This window comes from Leptonychotes weddellii, chromosome 5 (assembly GCF_054177405.1).
Source record: "Leptonychotes weddellii isolate Sample4059 chromosome 5, ASM5417740v2, whole genome shotgun sequence".
Taxonomy (NCBI): domain Eukaryota; kingdom Metazoa; phylum Chordata; class Mammalia; order Carnivora; family Phocidae; genus Leptonychotes; species Leptonychotes weddellii.
The window spans coordinates 1,160,168-1,177,381 of NC_138373.1; the positions used below are offsets into that span (position 1 = coordinate 1,160,168).

Here is a 17,214-nt window from a genome sequence, read left to right on the forward strand (position 1 = left end):
AGGGCCATGCTCCCAGAGCCTGGCTCCCAGCGCGGCGGCCGTGGGGACCCAGGCCGGGCCAGCCGCACACAGACCAGCTCTGAAGGGGTTAAGATGCGCCACCAATGCAAATCAGGTTTAATTAATCCTTTTCATCAGTTGCAAATATACCTCCTGAACCCTATTAAAAACATGAATATGCAAATGCAGACCTTTTTAAATTCTCATTTTCAAGGACTTGGTGTTGGGGTTTGATTAGTGAATTCCGTTAACAGCCTGTAAACCTGGTGCAAAATTTAATTTCCATTTGAGGTTAAAAAAAAAGAAAAAAGTCATGAAGGCTGCTGGTAATCGAGCTAATTATGGTGTTATGCTAACGAGACCGCACAGGGAGCCCTGGTAGGTGGAGGGGGCAGCGGCCGGGCAGGCCCCGGCGGCTCCTGGTGCCCTCTGGGCGGGGCCCCGGCCGTCAGCCCATTTTCCAGATGTGGAGACGGAGGCTCATGGTGGGAAGGAGGCCGGGAGTCCTGCAGGCTGGGGCGGAGACGGCGTCAGAGGGCCACCTGGCATCCAGGCCTCCGCGGGGCGGCTGGCTCGGGGGGAGGAGGTCCTGCAAGGAGAGGACCCGCCTTGAGCCCCCGCCTGGCGCCCTGGGCCCCTGTCCATGGGGGACACTGCTCAGTGCTTCCTGGCTCTGCTGAGTCCCCATGAACTCCCGGGTGACCTGCTGGGACAGCCCCTTGTCTTACTAATTAAAGACGAAGACAGTCTGACACGTGTCACGCACACAGTGAGCCTGGAGTGACCCGCGGTGGACGAGACAGGGTCCTGCCCCAGTGGAGGCCGGCGGTGGGCATAAAAGACGACACTGGGCTGCCCAGACGCGGTGTGCCGTAAAATGAATGTCTCATTAATTATTTATATTGATTACACGTTGAAGTGACATTTTGGAATCCTTGGCTTAAATAAAATGTATTTTCTAAACTCAGTTTCACCTGTTTCTTCTTACTTTTTCATTTATTTGAGAGAGAATGAGATAGAGAGAGCATGAGAGGGGGGAGGGTCAGCGGGAGAAGCAGACTCCCCGCCGAGCAGGGAGCCCGATGCGGGACTCGACCCCGGGACTCCAGTATCATGACCCGAGCCGAAGGCAGTGCTTAACCAACTGAGCCACCCAGGCACCCTCTTCTTACTTTTTCAATGTGGCTACTGAACAAGTTCAAAGCACGCGTGTGTGGTTTGCGTGTTATTTCTGTGGGTTCCCGAGAAGACACGCGCCTGGTGGAGGATGCGCGTGCCGTGGGGCCGAGGACGGACGTACCGCCTGTGTGTGGTCAATGAAGTATGCGTGACGACGAGGCCAGGGGCCGAGAGGGGCCGCAGGAGGAATAGTGCAGGGGAAGGGGATGAGGGTGTTGCTGCAGCAAATCCCATGGGGGTGGGGCTTAAACGGAAATTCTCTCTCACGTCCCGGGGGCTGGGAGTCCAAGCTCAAGGTGTGCATGGGGCTGGTTCCTCCTGAGGCCTCTCTCTGTGGTGTGCAGACGCCGAGTTCTCCGTGTCCTCGTGTGGTCGTGCCCCTGTGCGTGTCTCCTCCTCTTCTAGGACCCCAGTCCGCGTGACCTCACTTTACCTTAACCCCCTTCTCCAAATACATCACGTTCCGAGGTCCTGGGGCTTGAACCTGTGGATCTGGGGAACACAACTCAGCCCCTCACGGAGGTGGGCCAGGTGAGATGCGGGGCGGCAAGACGCGATGGGACTGGCGGGTCCAAGGCGCCCGAGGAGTCCAGGTCTCAGAGACAGTCACCGGTTAGAAACCCCCCAGTACTACCCTCATTCTTGAAAAGGTACATTTGAGGGGCGCCTGGGTGGCTCAGTCGGTTAAGCGTCTGCCTTCGGCTCAGGTTATGATCCCAGGGTCCTGGGATTGAGTCCCACATCGGGCTCCCTGCTCGGCGGGGAGCCGGCTTCTCCCTCTCCCTCTCTCCCTGCTCATGCTCTCTCTCTGTCTCTGTATCTCTGTGTCTCAAATGAATTAATAAAATCTTAAAAAAAAAAAAAATAAAGGTACATTTGGGAAATCTGGAGCCGTGCATACAGCGGGGACCAGAACCATAAGAAGAAGGTTTACGAGCAAGACATACTTGTTAATTTGGTTTGGTTTGTTTTGGCTTTTGTTTTTTAAAACAATGACCAAAATGGCTGAGAACTCTGACTGTTCTGAGAAATGCTGTCAACTTTACTTTAAGATGAGACTCGGGTGTTTCTGTGCATTATTGTTTTCAATAAAACTTCCTAAGTGTTTTAGGAAGAACAACAGCGCAATGCCAGTGAAATGCATCAGTAGATGCTTCCGTGGAAAACCTCCAAGACGATTCGGTGAGAACAGCGAGGCTTCAGAACAATCCGCAGCTACTGTGCAAACCCCCCGAATCCAGCGTACTTCTGTGTGTCCGTACGTTAGGCGTGCACGTCCATCCACGGACGGAAGGGGCTGGGACGGGCTGAAGGGTGGTTTTTCTTTACGTTGAAAATCTGCTCAACCAGACGAGTGGCGGCTGCTCTCGGACCCGCGCTCCATCACCGGCCCTCGTGCTGTGTGATTTGGGGCAAGGCCCTGCCCGTCTCTGGTCTGGAGCAGGAAGGGAAGCAGTTTGGACAAGCCCGGTGTCCTCACTGTGAGTGCACGCACGGACACAGCACACGCACACACGTGCACACGGGCACGGACACGCAGTCCCGTATGTCCACACGCCTGGACTTGCTTGGCTCTGGCGTCCTGCGGACGTTTAACCGTGAGGGAAATGGGCCAAGTTGGACCCAGGAGCTGGGGTCTTGCGGAACCTGGTCGGGAGGGCTGGGCATGTGACCCGAGGCAGGTCCCTGCCCTTTCTGGACCCAGCGCCACTACGGGACCAGGAGGAACTCACAGGCGGGAGGGAAGTTTGTGGGCTTCGCAGCCTCGGGTCAAATGCAGATTCCGACTGGGTTGGTCCAGGCATCCCTAACGGGCTCCCGGGGCTGCTGCTGTGGGTCCCCATGCACGGACGCGGTTGCAGTGCCAGGCTGGGTGCGGGTGGGGGTCCCGCAGAGGCCCCAGCAGGCGGCGCTGTCCTCCTTGGAGCCTCCGGGAAGCTGGAAGGAGCCCTGTCGCCCTCCAATCCTGTTATAACCTGGCAATTAGAGTTTATCGCTGTGGCACTAATCCCTTAAAATTAGTCATTAGTGGCTTAAGAACCATTTAGCGTCGGGTGCCCACTAATGAGTTGGCAGAAGTAGGGATCTGCCAGAAACAACCAGAACTTTCGTGTGCTGTCTGCACCTCCCTGGCTCCCTGGGCGGGCGGCCCCAAGGGGCCTGGACCAACTCCAGCAGCAGGTGCCTGAGTCAGCCCGGGGCTGGGGGTGCTGGTGGGAACCGTGCTGCCCGTCCCACCCGGGAGGGCGGGCCTCACCTGCACCTGCATGCTTCCTCTGGAGAGGAAAACCCCGCCATGGAACACAGGGAGCGTCCACCGCCGGCTGGCCCTGTGTCGGCGCTGGGTGGTTGGGCCGGGCCCCGGTGGGCTCTCCAGCTGGAAGGGGCCTCGGAGACCCTCTCTCTGTGGAGCGAGGAAGCTGGGGGCTGTGGCAGGGATGAGGCCCACGTCTGGGCGTCTGGACCCGAGGGAGGGCCTTGGCTGGATTTTAGCTGCCTGGCCCCCACCCTGCCCTCCTACAGAAGCGGGGACGGCGGGCGGGCGGCCCAGGCTCCGCCGATCCGAGAGCTAGCCGGGACCCTAACTGGAGAGGTGACGAAAGCCTCGGGGATGGGTCGGGAATCCAGGACAGAGATGGTATTGGAGTCCTGCAGCTGGGGGGGCCTCATGGCGTGTCAGGCAGTGGGTAGGTGGTGGCCACGGGGCCATGTGTCCACCAGTGGGAGGAGGAACTGTGGCACGATGCAGCCCAATTCCTCAGCCCCGACCCAGATCCTTCCAGAACATTCCTCTCTTGCCCAGGTTGGCATTGTAACCAACAGTGCCCTTCGGGGGGCATCCCACCGGGACCCCGGGCCCTGGTGCTCACTGTTCCCTATCGCCCACTGGGCAGAGGTGAAGAGCTTCTATTGTGGCCCACCAGCCAGGACTCCCCTGGCCTTCCGGCCTGTCCCTTGAGGTCCCACCTGCTGCCGGGGCCCAGCTGGACCCCACTTCCTAAGCCATCTCGGCAAGAACCAGCCCCCCTCCCACCGCCCTGGACAGTGGCTGTCTGCAGGCTGGGATGGCGCCCATGTGTATAGACCTGCACGCGTGCAGGGTCTCAGCCCCCGCCCCACCCACGCCTCCCTGAAGGCTTCTGATGGTGCAGGACGAGAGATCAGGCACTCGGCTCAGGCCGATGTGTTCCCAGCGCCCAGAACCGAGCCTGACACACAACGTCTGCTCACGATGGTCTGCGTGGACGAGTCCACTCTGAAGCCTGCACCCCCAGGAGCTTCCTCCCCATTCCCCGCAAGGAGCTCCTCTGGGGGCTCCCCTGGCTCTAACATAGCGGGGTTTTGAGTGCCGTCCGTGAGACAGGACGCGAGCACGCTGGGGGCTCGCAGCACCTGGTGCTGGGACCCCTGAGCTCACCTCAGGCTGTGGAGGGCAGAAAGCCCCCCGCGCTGGGCCAGAGTCCCCGTGCCAACTGGCTCACGGCCCTGGAAGCCACTTGACCACACCGGCCTGTTTTCTCATCTGCGGAGTGGAAACAGCAAAGGTCCCCCCCACCCCAGCCGTACCGATATCAAAGGAGCCAGAGGACTCGGGGTCCTAGCAGGAGAGCCTGGTGGCCCTGCGGCTGACCTTGGTGGTGACCCCGGGGCCTGGCCAGGCCCTGTCTCTGAGGCACACGTCCATGGTCCAAGCTCCGGAGCGGAGCGGCCCCAGCCTCATTCAGCTTTGCTGGGCGTGGGGGCTCGGGGATGTGGGGGTTGGGGGGCCAGGGTGTGGGGGGTGTAGCCGGAGCCCCCCCAGGGCGTGCGCCTGGAGGTGACATGCAGGGCACACTCTCCCTGGGCTCTAGGGAGCAGGCGGACCTAGGCCGGCCCCACCCCCCACCGCCAGTGGCCTCGGGACCCACTGTTGGCAGAGCCAGCTCGCTGAGCTGCTCCCCCCAGCTCTGCCGGGCTCAGATAGCGGGCTCACTGCACGACGTGATCTCCGCGCCCGCGGTGAGGCTGCCCGGCCACGGGCTGGCACCACCGATGCAGACGCATGGGGCGGCTGACGTCAGGACTCATTTTCCCCATGACTGGTGACAGGCCTGGCGTGCGGAGCTGCGCATGTCAATGAGGTGGGGCTCCGGCCTCCCACCCCAGGCAATCCGTCTTCTGTGCCCCCAACCTCCCGTGCGGGGGGCGGGGGGCACAGACCACCACCCCAGGCATCCCCGAGCTCCTAGGCCCCCGGTCAGCGGGCCCCCCTCAGGCCCCGAGCTATGAGCACAGAGGCCGAAGTCCCTCCTGCATGTGCAATGTGGGCCCCTTCCCATGCAGGCAGCCCCCGTCCCCGTGCCCCAGCCTGGCCTGCAGGAACCTCAGCCCTGAGTGCCCGGGTGTGTGCACGCTGCTCGTCCCGAGGGCACCAAACCAAGGAGGGTGGGACTGTGGAACCGCTGGCCTCTCCCATGGGGCCTGGGGTTTCGGGAGACCCCCACCCCCATGACAAGCCCACCCAGTCCTTGCCGCCAGCACTTATGTGGGGGTGCTCGGAGCCGCCTCCCTGGCCGGCCTCCGAGGCAGCAGATCGGTCCATTTGGCAGGCGGGCGACCCAAGTCTGGAGTCGGGGAGGTGCCTTCACCTCTCTGCTCCACCTGAGCACCTCCTCTCTTTCATCTGCTAGTGATGGTGGCCGCTGGGCCGCCACCCACTGTCCCCTGGTGTCCAGGGGCTGCCCTGGGGCCAAACGGAGGGTCGGCAGAGTGAGCCTGTCAGCTCAGACACACACAGCGAGCCGGGCAGGGTGGCCAAGGAGCAAAATTTATTTCAGGGGGAGCAGGGACGTTGGCTGGCAGCCCCCCGACACGGCTGGGTTTGAGCGGTGTGTGGGTGGGGGCCCACGCCGGGGTGGGGACTGGAAGCGGGCTGGGACGGCTCGGCCCCCAGGCCTTGGGTCAGAGCAGCAGCACTGCACATCCTGGGGAAGGAGGAGGGCGGCGCCCCTGCCCTGCAGAGCGGGCGGCCCCCGGGCAGCTGGGCCCCCGGGCAGCTGGCAGGGGTCCTGGGCAGAGGGGGCAGCACGCGGCCCGGGCCGGGCTGGGTGCATGGGGGCGGCTGCCCACGTGCACTGTGGAGCTGAGGTGCGGCCGCCGCCGGGGCGCACGGCTGCAGGCTAGGCCACGGTCTGGCGGCTGAAGAGGTCGAGGGTGAGGGCGCTGAGGAAGGCCGGGATGCTGTCCTGGCGCAGCAGGTGCAGCTCGATGAGCTCCCGCACCGAGTGTGAGAACGCCGTCTCCAGCAGCTGCATCTTGGCGCCCGAGGGTCCCGTGGCCTGCGAGGTGGGCGGGAGACAGGGAGGACAGCGGTCAGCGTGGTGGTGGCCTGGGGGTGCCCCATCCCCTCCCCCAGGGGGAGCCGCGGAGACCCCGTCCCACGAGCGCTGGGCCAAGTTGCCCCTGGAGGGTCGGTGCGGGTGGGGGCCAGACAGGCACGGCGTTGCCCCCATGCCCAGCGAGGCCGGGCGTCTCCCCTTCCCCGCGGGCGGGGGTCTCACCCACGTTTCTGGAATCTAAAACACAGCTCCTCCCGGTTGGCCCATCCAGCCTTCCCCATCCTCAGACCCCAGCCGCCACGAGGATGGTGGCCTGCCCGCTCCCCAACAGTGCTGGAAGGCTGCGAGGCGCTCTGGGGTGGGGGTCCACACCCCCCCGCCCCGGGAGGTATCTCCCATCCAGGTCGGGCACGGGGCTGCTACTCAAGTTCACATCCATTTCTTCCCCATCACAGCCCGTTGGCCACGGAAAGGAGGGGGTTCCCACTGGCAGCGCTGCTGGGCTTAACCCCGCTCAGTGGGCCTTGCTGAAAATGCCCCTCTGGGCCTCAGTTTCCCTGTCTGTGCAGTGAGGGAGCAGGAATCTGCAGTTCTGCTGGCGTGAAGGAAATGGCTGTGGGGTGCCGGGGGGCTGGGCAGTCCTGGAGAGCACAAAGGGGGGTGTGGTCCCGGCTTCAGGGCCTGTGGAGGCCGTGGAGCAAGACAAGTCTATCCCATGGAGACGGAGATAAACCTCCAAATGCCTCAGCTCCAAGCACTGTGTGGGACCGAGGGCAGGGCTCCCCAAAACCACATGGCTGTCCCCCCATGTGCAAATGGGGAGACCAAGGCCCCGGGAGCTGGGGCCCGCCCTGGGTCGCAGGGCAGGTCTGGGCAGAGCCGGGCCTGGGCCACAGGGCCAGGTGCTCCTGGGGAGGGGGTGGAGGACAGCTAGGGGTTCTGAGCTGGGGGCGCGGACGAGGCCCGAGGCTGCCTGAGCACTTAGGCATGGGGCTCACAGTGCCCGGGAGACTCCCAGAAGCAGGGGGAGGCTGCCTGAGCCCGGACCGCACCCTGCCTGCCCTGACGTGGGCCGCACCTGCCAGTGGGCTGAGCCAGGTGAGCAGGAACGCCTGGGGCCCATGCTGGCCCCTGGGAACGTCTCCAGCAGGGGTGGGGGAGTGTTCAGGGCTCTTGCCTGCCGGGTGAGCTGGGGGCACGGGCCAGGGAAGACGGGGGCGTTTGTGAGACAGAAGCCTGTGGCCCTTGAACCCCATTCAGCGAGGTGGGCAGCACTGGCGGGGCGGCTGAAGGGGTGTCAGGAGCTGAGTGGGGTCACTGAGGGTCAGCACCCCAAAAAACAACTTCCCTCCCACTCTGCACATGCAACCTGCTCAGCCCAGGGCCGGGCTGGGGACCACGCTGCCCCCCAGTCTGGAGAGTCCCCACTCCTGGTGACGGAGGACCCCCCTTCCTGGACAGCTCTCACCAGAAAAGGCTTCTCCGCAGGGACCCAACCCGCCCGCTCCCTGGTGCCGCCTCGGGGGCCCGGATGTACCAAGACCCTTGGACGGCGCGCAGAGAGCCGACGACCGCCGGCTGCTGTCCGGGGCTGGCCATGGCCCGCGGCTCCCGCCTGCAGGACACTCGCTCTCAGCCCACGCGGCTCCGGGGGTCCGCGTCCACGGCCTCTGCACGACGAACGCCCCAATTACAACGGAGGCAAACGATCCTAACGAGTGTTTGCCCAGAGAACGCGCGCAGGTGTCCGACGAGCACGTGAAACCCCGCGCAGCATCACCAGCGTGCAGGGAAGGGCAAGTCGAAACCACGGCCACGGCCACGGCCACGGCCCACGGTGGGCGGCAGTGCTGGCGAGGACGCGGAGTGGCAGGGCCTGCGCACGGCTGCTGGAATGGAAGTGGCGCCCCCGCCGGTGAGAACGTCTGACGGCTCCTCGAGGGTACACATACGGCCTGGCAGGTGCGGCCCTGGGTGCACAGCGAGGACGGGGCCTCGGTCCACACAGACGCCCGGCCACAAGCACTCCCATTTCTGCGAGCCAAGAAGTGGGAACAACGACCGCGGAGGAGAGGTGAACGAAATGTGGGGTGCCCCCAACGGGATAGGACTCGGCCACCAGAAGAGTGAGGCTCTGACCCCCGTTGCCACAGATGCGCCTCGAACACGTGCTAAGCACAGACCACCGCGCTCACATGCGGTCACTGATCCAGAGCAAGCAGAACAGCAAGGGCGCGGAGAAGTCCCAGCATTAGCTCAGGACGCAGCAGATACACGGGCGGGCGCCACCCTCCCCCAGCAGCTGCAGCGGGCTGCCCGCTCACCCCTGCACACCGCGGGCCTCAGACCCGGCCCAGCCTGGCAGGTGCGGGCCCCCGTGTTCCAGGCCCGGAGCTGCCCCCGAGGGGCGGGCGGGCGCCCTCTGCGACCCCAGAGCTGGAGCCGGCTCTGCCTGGCGTCCCCTCGGACGGTGCGCCCCATGAGCCCCGAGGAGCTGTTAGAGCTCGCGGTGCCGGCGCTGCCCACCTCCCCGTCTGGTTCGCAGCCCAGACGCTCCCCTGCCGCCTCCCTAGGGTGCCCACCCCTCCCCGAGCACCCGACCCTGTTCCCTCGTCCGCTCCTACATTTGGCCTTTCCACAGTTCAACACAAACCATTTTTAAACAAAAGTAAGAGAAACCACTTGACCTTTTACCAAGAAAATCCTTTCATTTCTGCCTTCTGCTCAATTCTGAATTTCTTCCCCTAAATGTCAGGAGGGCTGATTCTCTGCAGCTGTCGGGGCGAGAAGCCGACACAGGGCAGGGGGGTGGTGAGGGAGGCCATGCATGCTCCTGGCTCGGCGGCTGAGGGACAGCCGTCCCCTAAACCGGGGACCCCTGCCCACTGCACTGGGGCCCTGGCCAGGACCGCTGCCCACCTGGGATGGGAGGTGGTCTTCCGGCAGCTCGGGCCTAAGAACGGCGTTCTCCGTGTGCCTCCCCAGATCCCCGTGGGCTGCGGGGCCCTGACCATGCTTTGTTTACATGCATCACACGTCCCTCGCGGCTGCAGCCCCGAAGCCCTGTCTCGAGGAACAGCACAACTGAAGACGAGCCAGCGCGAGGCCCATCCCGGACGCGCCAGGACGCCACGGACATGGCGACACCGGGCCGGGGGCAGGCTGGAAGGAGGCGTGACCAGGGCCACGTTCTCATCTCAACCCACATCAAGGCAAAGCCGACGGCTCGCGACCGGCCAGCCGCCACTGGTCACGCCTGCCGGTTCCGTCGTCGGAGGGGCCGGGGCCGGGTCCTCGCCCGAGGCGGTGCGGACGTCATGCGGCTGCCAGAACGTGCCCCCGAATTACGCAGTGCTGATCAATCTCTGCTAGGCTCTGCCGTGTTCAAATACCACCCGGTCCCCAGGTACCTTGTAAATCACTCTAATTAGGGGCTGTTCACTTAAAATCAGAGAGCAATTTTTTAAGAAGCAAATTGCCCAGTAAGACGTGTTGGCTGTGGCTGGAAATACTTACGGGCTGACGGCTGGTCTTTGCCTCCTCTGCCCCAGCGTCTGGGAGCGACAGGCTGCGGTGTGGCCGGCGGGCGCCACAATGCGGCCTGCGCTGCCCACCGGCTGGCCGGCAGGCGCTCCGGCGGCCCAGACCTCAGCCAGGCCTCGCCTCGGGGCCTCCTTCTCCCTCCGACGGCAGAGCCGGGCCTCCCTCGAAGGGTTCGGCCCAGACCTCAGTGAGCAGGTCTGCCTGCCGCGGCGTGCATCGTGGAGAGGGGCCAGGGCAGGGGACGTCGCGGGCAGTGGGGCTCTGCCGCTGCGGGTCGGCGTAAGAGAAGTGTGCGGTGCTTCCACGACGCTTGGCTCCAAGGGGGCTTATTAAATGCATCTGGCCGCCCCTCAAGCCTGCGGCGTCCCAGCTGGCAGGTGCTTTGTGACACTCCTCTCGTGAGATGCCCTGAGTAGGGAACTGCCCCCCGAAAGTAGAGACAAGAGCTCCCCGTTGGCGGTCCCCTCCCGAGCCCCCCAACTGCAGGGGGTGGTGAGGCTTGCATAAGCATGAGGGGATGCCCACCAAGTGCAAGATCACCTTTTGCGAGGGCACTGAAGACAATCCCATAAGTGAAGAAACAGGAGGAATCCAGAGATTAACCCACTGCAAGGTGTGGGTCCTCAAGTCCTGATCTCAACAGACGAGATGTGCACAATGCAACAGAATTATAAAACAGGGAGTGGAAATGCTACTCCCTCAGGACACGGGGAGCTGAGTATCGTTTCTGTGAGATGGTAGCATCGCACCTCGTCATGACAAGGGTCCATCACCTCCCGGAGGGAAACGCAAGACGGCCCGGAGCGTCTCGGGTCTGAAAACAGATGGCGGCACACATCACAGTGACTCAGGAACCTCAGAGAGACACGAGAGGTCATGCAGCACACTTCCGTGACCTGTGGGTCGAGTGAGATGAAACGCACTTGCGGGGTGCACCGGGCAGAGCCACGGGGGACAGGGAGCGCTGGGTGCCCTGCTAGAGAGGAGGGGTGGCCCTGCCAAGCGTTGAGGCTCTACCTCGAGAGACCAGAGAAACAAGGGAAGGGTCCAGATCAAGGGGGAATAAACAGAACTGAAAACAGGAGAGAGAGCTACTGAAATGAGAGGCTGGTCCTTTGAAAAGCAGCAAAAACCAAAAAACAAAACAAAAAAACCCAAAAAACTGAGAGAGAGAGGAAAATACAGAAGTTGCCAATATCAGAAATGAGATCCTGGAGCTGTTACAAAAATGATAAGAAAACACTACAAAAAAACGTTTATGCCCATATATCTGACAGCTGGGCACGGAGCAATCCCTTGAAAACCATGGAGCAGCAAAGCTCAGTCAAGATGAAGTAGATAACCTGAGTAGTCCTATAGCCATTAGGGAAACCAAATTCGTAATTAAGAAGCTCCTCAAAAACAAATCTCCAGCCCCAGATGGTTTCACTGGAGAATGTTATCAGATATTCAAATGAGAATTAACACCCATTTTACACAATCCCTTCCAGAAAACAGAGCAGAGGGAACACTTCCCTGTGCAGAAGCATTTTCCCCGATACCAACACGCACGGCAGAGACACAAAGTCCAGAACGTGCAAAAACCCTCAACAGATTTCAGCCAATCTAATCCGGCAACGTATAAAACAGATTACTACACCCAGACCAAGGGCACCTCATTTCTGCGTGAGGCTGGTGTGACGCTGGAGAACCAGCCAGGGTGAGCCCCCGGGACAACAGGCCGGGGAGGGGCCCCAGGAAAGCCCCTCCCGACGAAAACCCTCAGCAGGCTGGGAGCGGCGCATGCAGCCAGCTCGCGGAGCGGACAGCGAGGTCCTGGTTCTGGGGGTGGCACAGGCCCATCAGTGACATCGAAAGACAGCCGCACAAACAACCCCAATCCACCCTTTCAAGCCAAGCGCAGGATCCGTCCCACGGAGGGAGGAGGCTGGCCTCTTCACAGACGGTTCTGGAGCAGCTAGACATTCCTAGTTAAGCTGACAAAAAAGAATTCTGACTTAAACCTCACACCTCGTGCAAAATATAACTCAAAATCTATCACGGACTTAAACATAAGACATTAAAAAAAAAAAAAAACCCTTAAAACCCAGAGAAGAACCATTTCAGGATGAAACCAGGCAAAGGATTCTCAGACTTGACCCCAAAAGCACAACCCATAGAACAGAACAGGGGCGGACAAGCGGGACGGGCCCCAGGCACACGGCCACCGCTAGCTCCCGACAGGCCCGAGAGCAGGGGGGACAGGCCCGCCTGGGAGGAGGTACTGCGGGCTGCACGAGTGGCCCAGGGCTGGCACTCCCGTGCCCTGGCCCTTCCTGCAAGGCCAGGCGCAGTGCAGGGCGGCCCTGTGGGCTGAGCCGGGCCCTCCTGCACAGCACCGGCCACGGCTGCAACAGCCCGTTTATCTCTGTGACTCTCTGATGCTGTCTCTGCTTCACTCCCAGGATGTGCGGGCACGAGGCGGCCGCGGTCAGCACAGGGCGGTGGGCGAGGCACGGACAGCCGCCCCACGCGGCCTCGCCTCACCCACGCGTGCTCAGATGCCCGGGGGCCAGCTCTCTGCTCCCCCACCGGCTCCAAGTGGAAGCTCGTGGCTGCAAGGCCCGGGGGAGGCAGGCTCATCGGTGGCTGTGGCCAGCGGCACGAAGACTCATGTTCAGATCCGTGGGCAGCAGGCACCTCCCTGGACACAGCTCCAGGCGGCCCTGCTTGCCATGAAACCTGGCCGTTCCCATGTCGGCCGTGTCCTCGGCGCTGCCCCCGGGGCCGTCCTGTAGGAGGGAGGGTGGGGAGGCACGGGAGCCTGGGGACACTGTGTGCTGTCCACTTCAGCGGGGGCGGGGGGGCTATGCGGGGACAACGCAGGGCGGGCACCGTGGGCCAGCGTGCACCAAGAGTGCTCAGTGCTCCTGCCCGCACCCCTCCCCGCCACCACTCACGTGCACCCCAGGCCTTGGCGGGTAAACAGAGTCCCCACACTCAGACGCTACCTGCCCAACGCCTCTCTGCTGACCCCTCCACCTGGCAGCCTCCTCTGGGTGCCGGCCCAGGGGCAGAGGTCCAACATCCGGGCCCTGCGGTTGGTCAGACCTGGCTTCACACCTGGAAGCCATGCGACCCTGGGCGCTCTGGCAAACCTCGGGTCCTGCGTGCACGCCGGGCGTGGCTGAGGAGACAAAGAGCTCGGGTGTGTGAGAGCTCCTGGCTCGAGGGGACGCACCCAGCGGAGACCCGCTGGAGCCCAGTCCACGGGGACGGGTCTTCCACCGTGAGAGGATGGGCCTCCCCCGCCGGGGACCAGGCCCGTGCACCTGGGCTGCACGCACACACCTGCTCTCAGAGCCGCTGGAGGAGAGTCTCTGCGCTGAGCAGGCTGTGAGGATATCAAAGCGCTCCCCGCTTCACAGAGAATCTGGGTTTCTCCAGCTGAGACTCTGACGCATCCTTAGAGCTGTCACGCGCTCACAGGTGATCTGGGGAGAGCGGCCTCCCACGTCGTCAGGAAACCACCTTGAACTTCCGTGCTGGAGAAAGCCCCGCGAGCGTGCACTGTGGGGGATCACGCTCACCCTTGTTCACACTCACACCCAGGGAAAGGGCACATAAACAGTGAAACGTAACCGTGGTTAGCTCAGAGAGTGCAGATGAAACGCGGCCCCTCATGGTTTTCTGCACTTCCCAGGTTTTTCTGTGACTGCACATTCTATCTGTAATCAGAAGAAGTCCTGTCAAATGACATCTACGGGAGCTGAGGAGTTCTGAGAACAGGTGAATAAGCACACACCGTCCCTGCCACAGACACGTGCACGTGTGTGGGCTCACCGGCCGGTGAGCGTGCGAGGGGCCTGTGCGAGACCCAGCTGTGGTGGGGACACCCGCCACGGCACCTGTCGCCGCCTGCTGGTCTGTAGGGCGAGCGTGAGCTCGGCCCTGGAGGGGCACCTGGCTGCCCTCCCTCCAAGCACCCCGCCTGTGGGCACGCGCGGAGGCCAGATGCTCCCCGCCCCGAGGTGCCCTGGGCCTCGAGGCCGGGGGCCGTGGTGCCAGTCGCCGCACGGCCTGGCCCACCTGTGCTCTGCGTGGGGAGGCGGGATGCCTCGTCCATGCTGGCCACTAGGACGGTTTTCCGCCTACACACAGCTGCTCCTACTGCCTAGAAGACCGTCCCAGCCCCCGACCCTGACGCCCGGCCCCGCCGTGGGCGTGGTCTCCCTCCCTGTCCACTGCGACTGCCCCCGCACCCTCGAGGCCAGGCTGGGTGTGGAGGCCCTTCCCGCCGCTGCCGCCCAGGGGGCCCCCAAAAACGCCCTGCAGGCCCCCGGCTCCGGTGCACGGCTGTTCTCCTCGGGACCGCCTACTTGGGCAGGCCTGGGCAGATGCCGCCGCGTGAACCAACAGGCAGAGAGACACGGTGGCAAGTGGGTCAGGACAAACTGGATAGAATGCTGAGGAGGCTGTCCCGGCATGAAGTTCCAAAGAACGTGCTGGCAAAGAGCATGTCCAGCACGCAGGGAAACAGCTCGCCCAATTATCCCTGCTTAATTGTGCCGAGAAAACGTCTCAATGCTGCACGTTCTAATTATACCAGCGTTGCTGGAATTACCGCCCGGCGAGGGGCGACCTCTCTCAAGTGTGATTTGCGGGGAGGGCGAGGCCAGGCGCCCCCACAGTTGCAGATCCATCTCAAGCCCACAGTTATTATTATTATTCTATTTATACAGCGCTGCGTCTTTCCTACGGTGCTCCAGTTTATGCAGCTGTTCCTGCAGCCTGCGAGGGAGGGGCAGGAGGGTGCCCACGGGCATGAGGACCCAGGGTCCCTTCCAGCAGCCTAGTCCATCATAGATCGTGGGTACAGGGCCTGGCTCCCCCCGGCTTCTCCACTCCTGGCCCAGGCCTCCTTCCCGGCCCTGCGCACAGACAGGACCCCCGGCGGGGTGGGAATGTGCAGGGAGTCCTGGGACACAGACACAGTCACGGGAGGAAGGTGGGGAGAACTGTGGGGGCTGGGGGCTGGGGGCTGAGTGCAAGGAGCCACGGGAGAGCTCTGAAGGCCCGGTGTTCTGGAGAGCCTGGGTCAGATGGGCTTGACCACGTGTCCCCCAGCGGCCCTCAAGTGCAATGACACAGACCACACAAGAACCCGTAGGAAGCCCCTCATCTCTCCCATCCAGACAAGCTGGGCCATGCGGAGCGACTGTGTGTGGAGCTCACAGGGCAACCCAATTGTCTGCAGACTGACTGGCTGCAGGAACGGCAGTGACCCAGCTGGACACCGGAGCTCCAGTTGTGGTCGTCCCTCCCACTTGCTGTGTGCCCACGGCACCTCACCTCACCTCTCTGAGCTGACTCCCCTCAGTGTAACAGGGCACGTGTGTCTGTGCTCCCACCTTGGACGTTAACTCACTCACATTACGACAGACTGATGAAGCAAGCTGCCACGTCGTGAGCTGTCCACGTGACGGGGAACGGAAGGGGGCCTCTGGCCAAGGGCCCGCGAGGAACTGAGCCTCACCCACACCCACGTGAGTGAGCTTGGGAGCCAGTCCCTCCCCAGGAGACTCGAGGTGGCTGTAGTGTGGACCTTCGAGAGCCACCCGCCACCATGCTCGTTCTGTGACAGATGGCTGACACAGGAGGACGGAAAAAATATCCTCGAAAAAGAACGGCCCCAAACACCTGAAACGTGATGAAAACTATAACATGGCAGATCCGAGAAGCCCGACGAACCCCAAGCACAGAAGGGAAGTGAAGGAAATGACACCAAAGCGCATCATAACTGATAAACCAACATCCTGAAAACAGTCAGAGGAAACCGGACACACGACCACAGAGGCACAAGGATGGGGGCGCCACGGACGCATCGCGTGGGGAGCAACACCTGAGGAGTGCAGGAAGAACAACAAACCCGAGGGCGCCTGGGTGGCTCAGTTGGTTAAGCGACTGCCTTCGGCTCAGGTCATGATCCTGGAGTCCCGGGATCGAGTCCCGCATCGGGCTCCTTGCTCTGCGAGGAGTCTGCTTCTCCCTCTGACCCTCCCCACCTCATGCTTTCTCTCTCTCTCAAATAAATAAATAAAATCTTTAAAAAAAAAAAAAAAAAAAAAGAACAACAAACCCGAAACCGGGGAACCCAGAATTCCACCCGAATGTCGTTCAGAACGTGAGAACGGCCTCAGGATGAGGAAGCTGAAAATACGGGTTCACGCGGAAAGGAGAGATTGGGCCTCGTCCCTTCAGCGAATGACACATGACAACATCTGCGCATCACTTAAATCTCTCCGAAGGACGACTGAGCGCTCACACGGCAATCGCCACAGTGTGTGCTGAGGCTCACTGGACGTGTGCCAAGTGTGTTTCAAGAGGCGGACTCGGCAGGAAGGCGGGAGCCGGGTTGGCGGGTTGCGTGCAGACAGGGTGGGCTCGATGGGGCTCTCACGCCCCACATCACGTGAAGGCTGAGATAAGACGCACATGACAAATCCTGTAGCAACCCGCACAATAACACAAAGAATTAGAGATAGTAAGTCAGAGAAAGAGATACAAGAACTTGTACAAAACGTTCAGCTAATCCAGAGGAAGGCAGAGAGAGAGGTTCAAAGGTCAAGACACAAAGAGAACAGTGAGCTGACGCGCTCGAACCTAGTCGGAGCAGGAATCGGTGTAGACGTGAATGGCCTAAAGAGCCTGGCAGAAAGGCAGGGACTGCAGACTGGACACAGAAGCAAGGTTCGGCCACACGTGGCTCGTAAGAAACACACTGCAAACATGAGGGCACGAGTAGCTCAAAAGTAAAAGGATGAAGAAGATCTGCCGTACGCACATTAGCCAGAATCCGGAGTGGCTGCGTGGACATCAGACAGGGTAGATTTCAGAGCAAAGAGTATCACCGGGGATAAAGGTCGTTTCGAAATGATGAAGGGACTAATTTATACATGGAGTAAGAAATGACAGAAATACAAAAAGGAACAGACAAATCCAGAATTACAGTCAGAGATGTCAACACCTGTCACTCTTTAATTGATAGAAAACATAGAAAACTGGCAAGATTTTGATAAATGGAAGATAAGAGATTTGACAATATTATCAAAGACCTCGACGTAACTGATGTTTATAGCACACCCTCTGGCAGAATACACATTATTTTCAAGTACATTTACCCAGACAGACAACA

General features: G+C 61.6%; 1 protein-coding gene across 14 annotated transcripts in view; it reads right to left on the reverse strand.

Annotated features, from left to right (window-relative positions):
* Window positions 1-5,967: 5,967 nt before the first annotated feature.
* The window catches only part of MAD1L1 (mitotic arrest deficient 1 like 1), a 317,188-nt gene continuing 305,941 nt past the window's right edge, over window positions 5,968-17,214 (reverse strand). For all 14 annotated transcript variants that reach the window (XM_081819242.1, XM_081819246.1, XM_081819248.1 and 11 more), the window contains one exon: window positions 5,968-6,497. In XM_081819242.1, coding sequence (XP_081675368.1) covers window positions 6,339-6,497 — 159 coding nt within the window. In that variant the 3' untranslated portion in view covers window positions 5,968-6,338. The remainder of the gene's footprint in view (window positions 6,498-17,214) is intronic.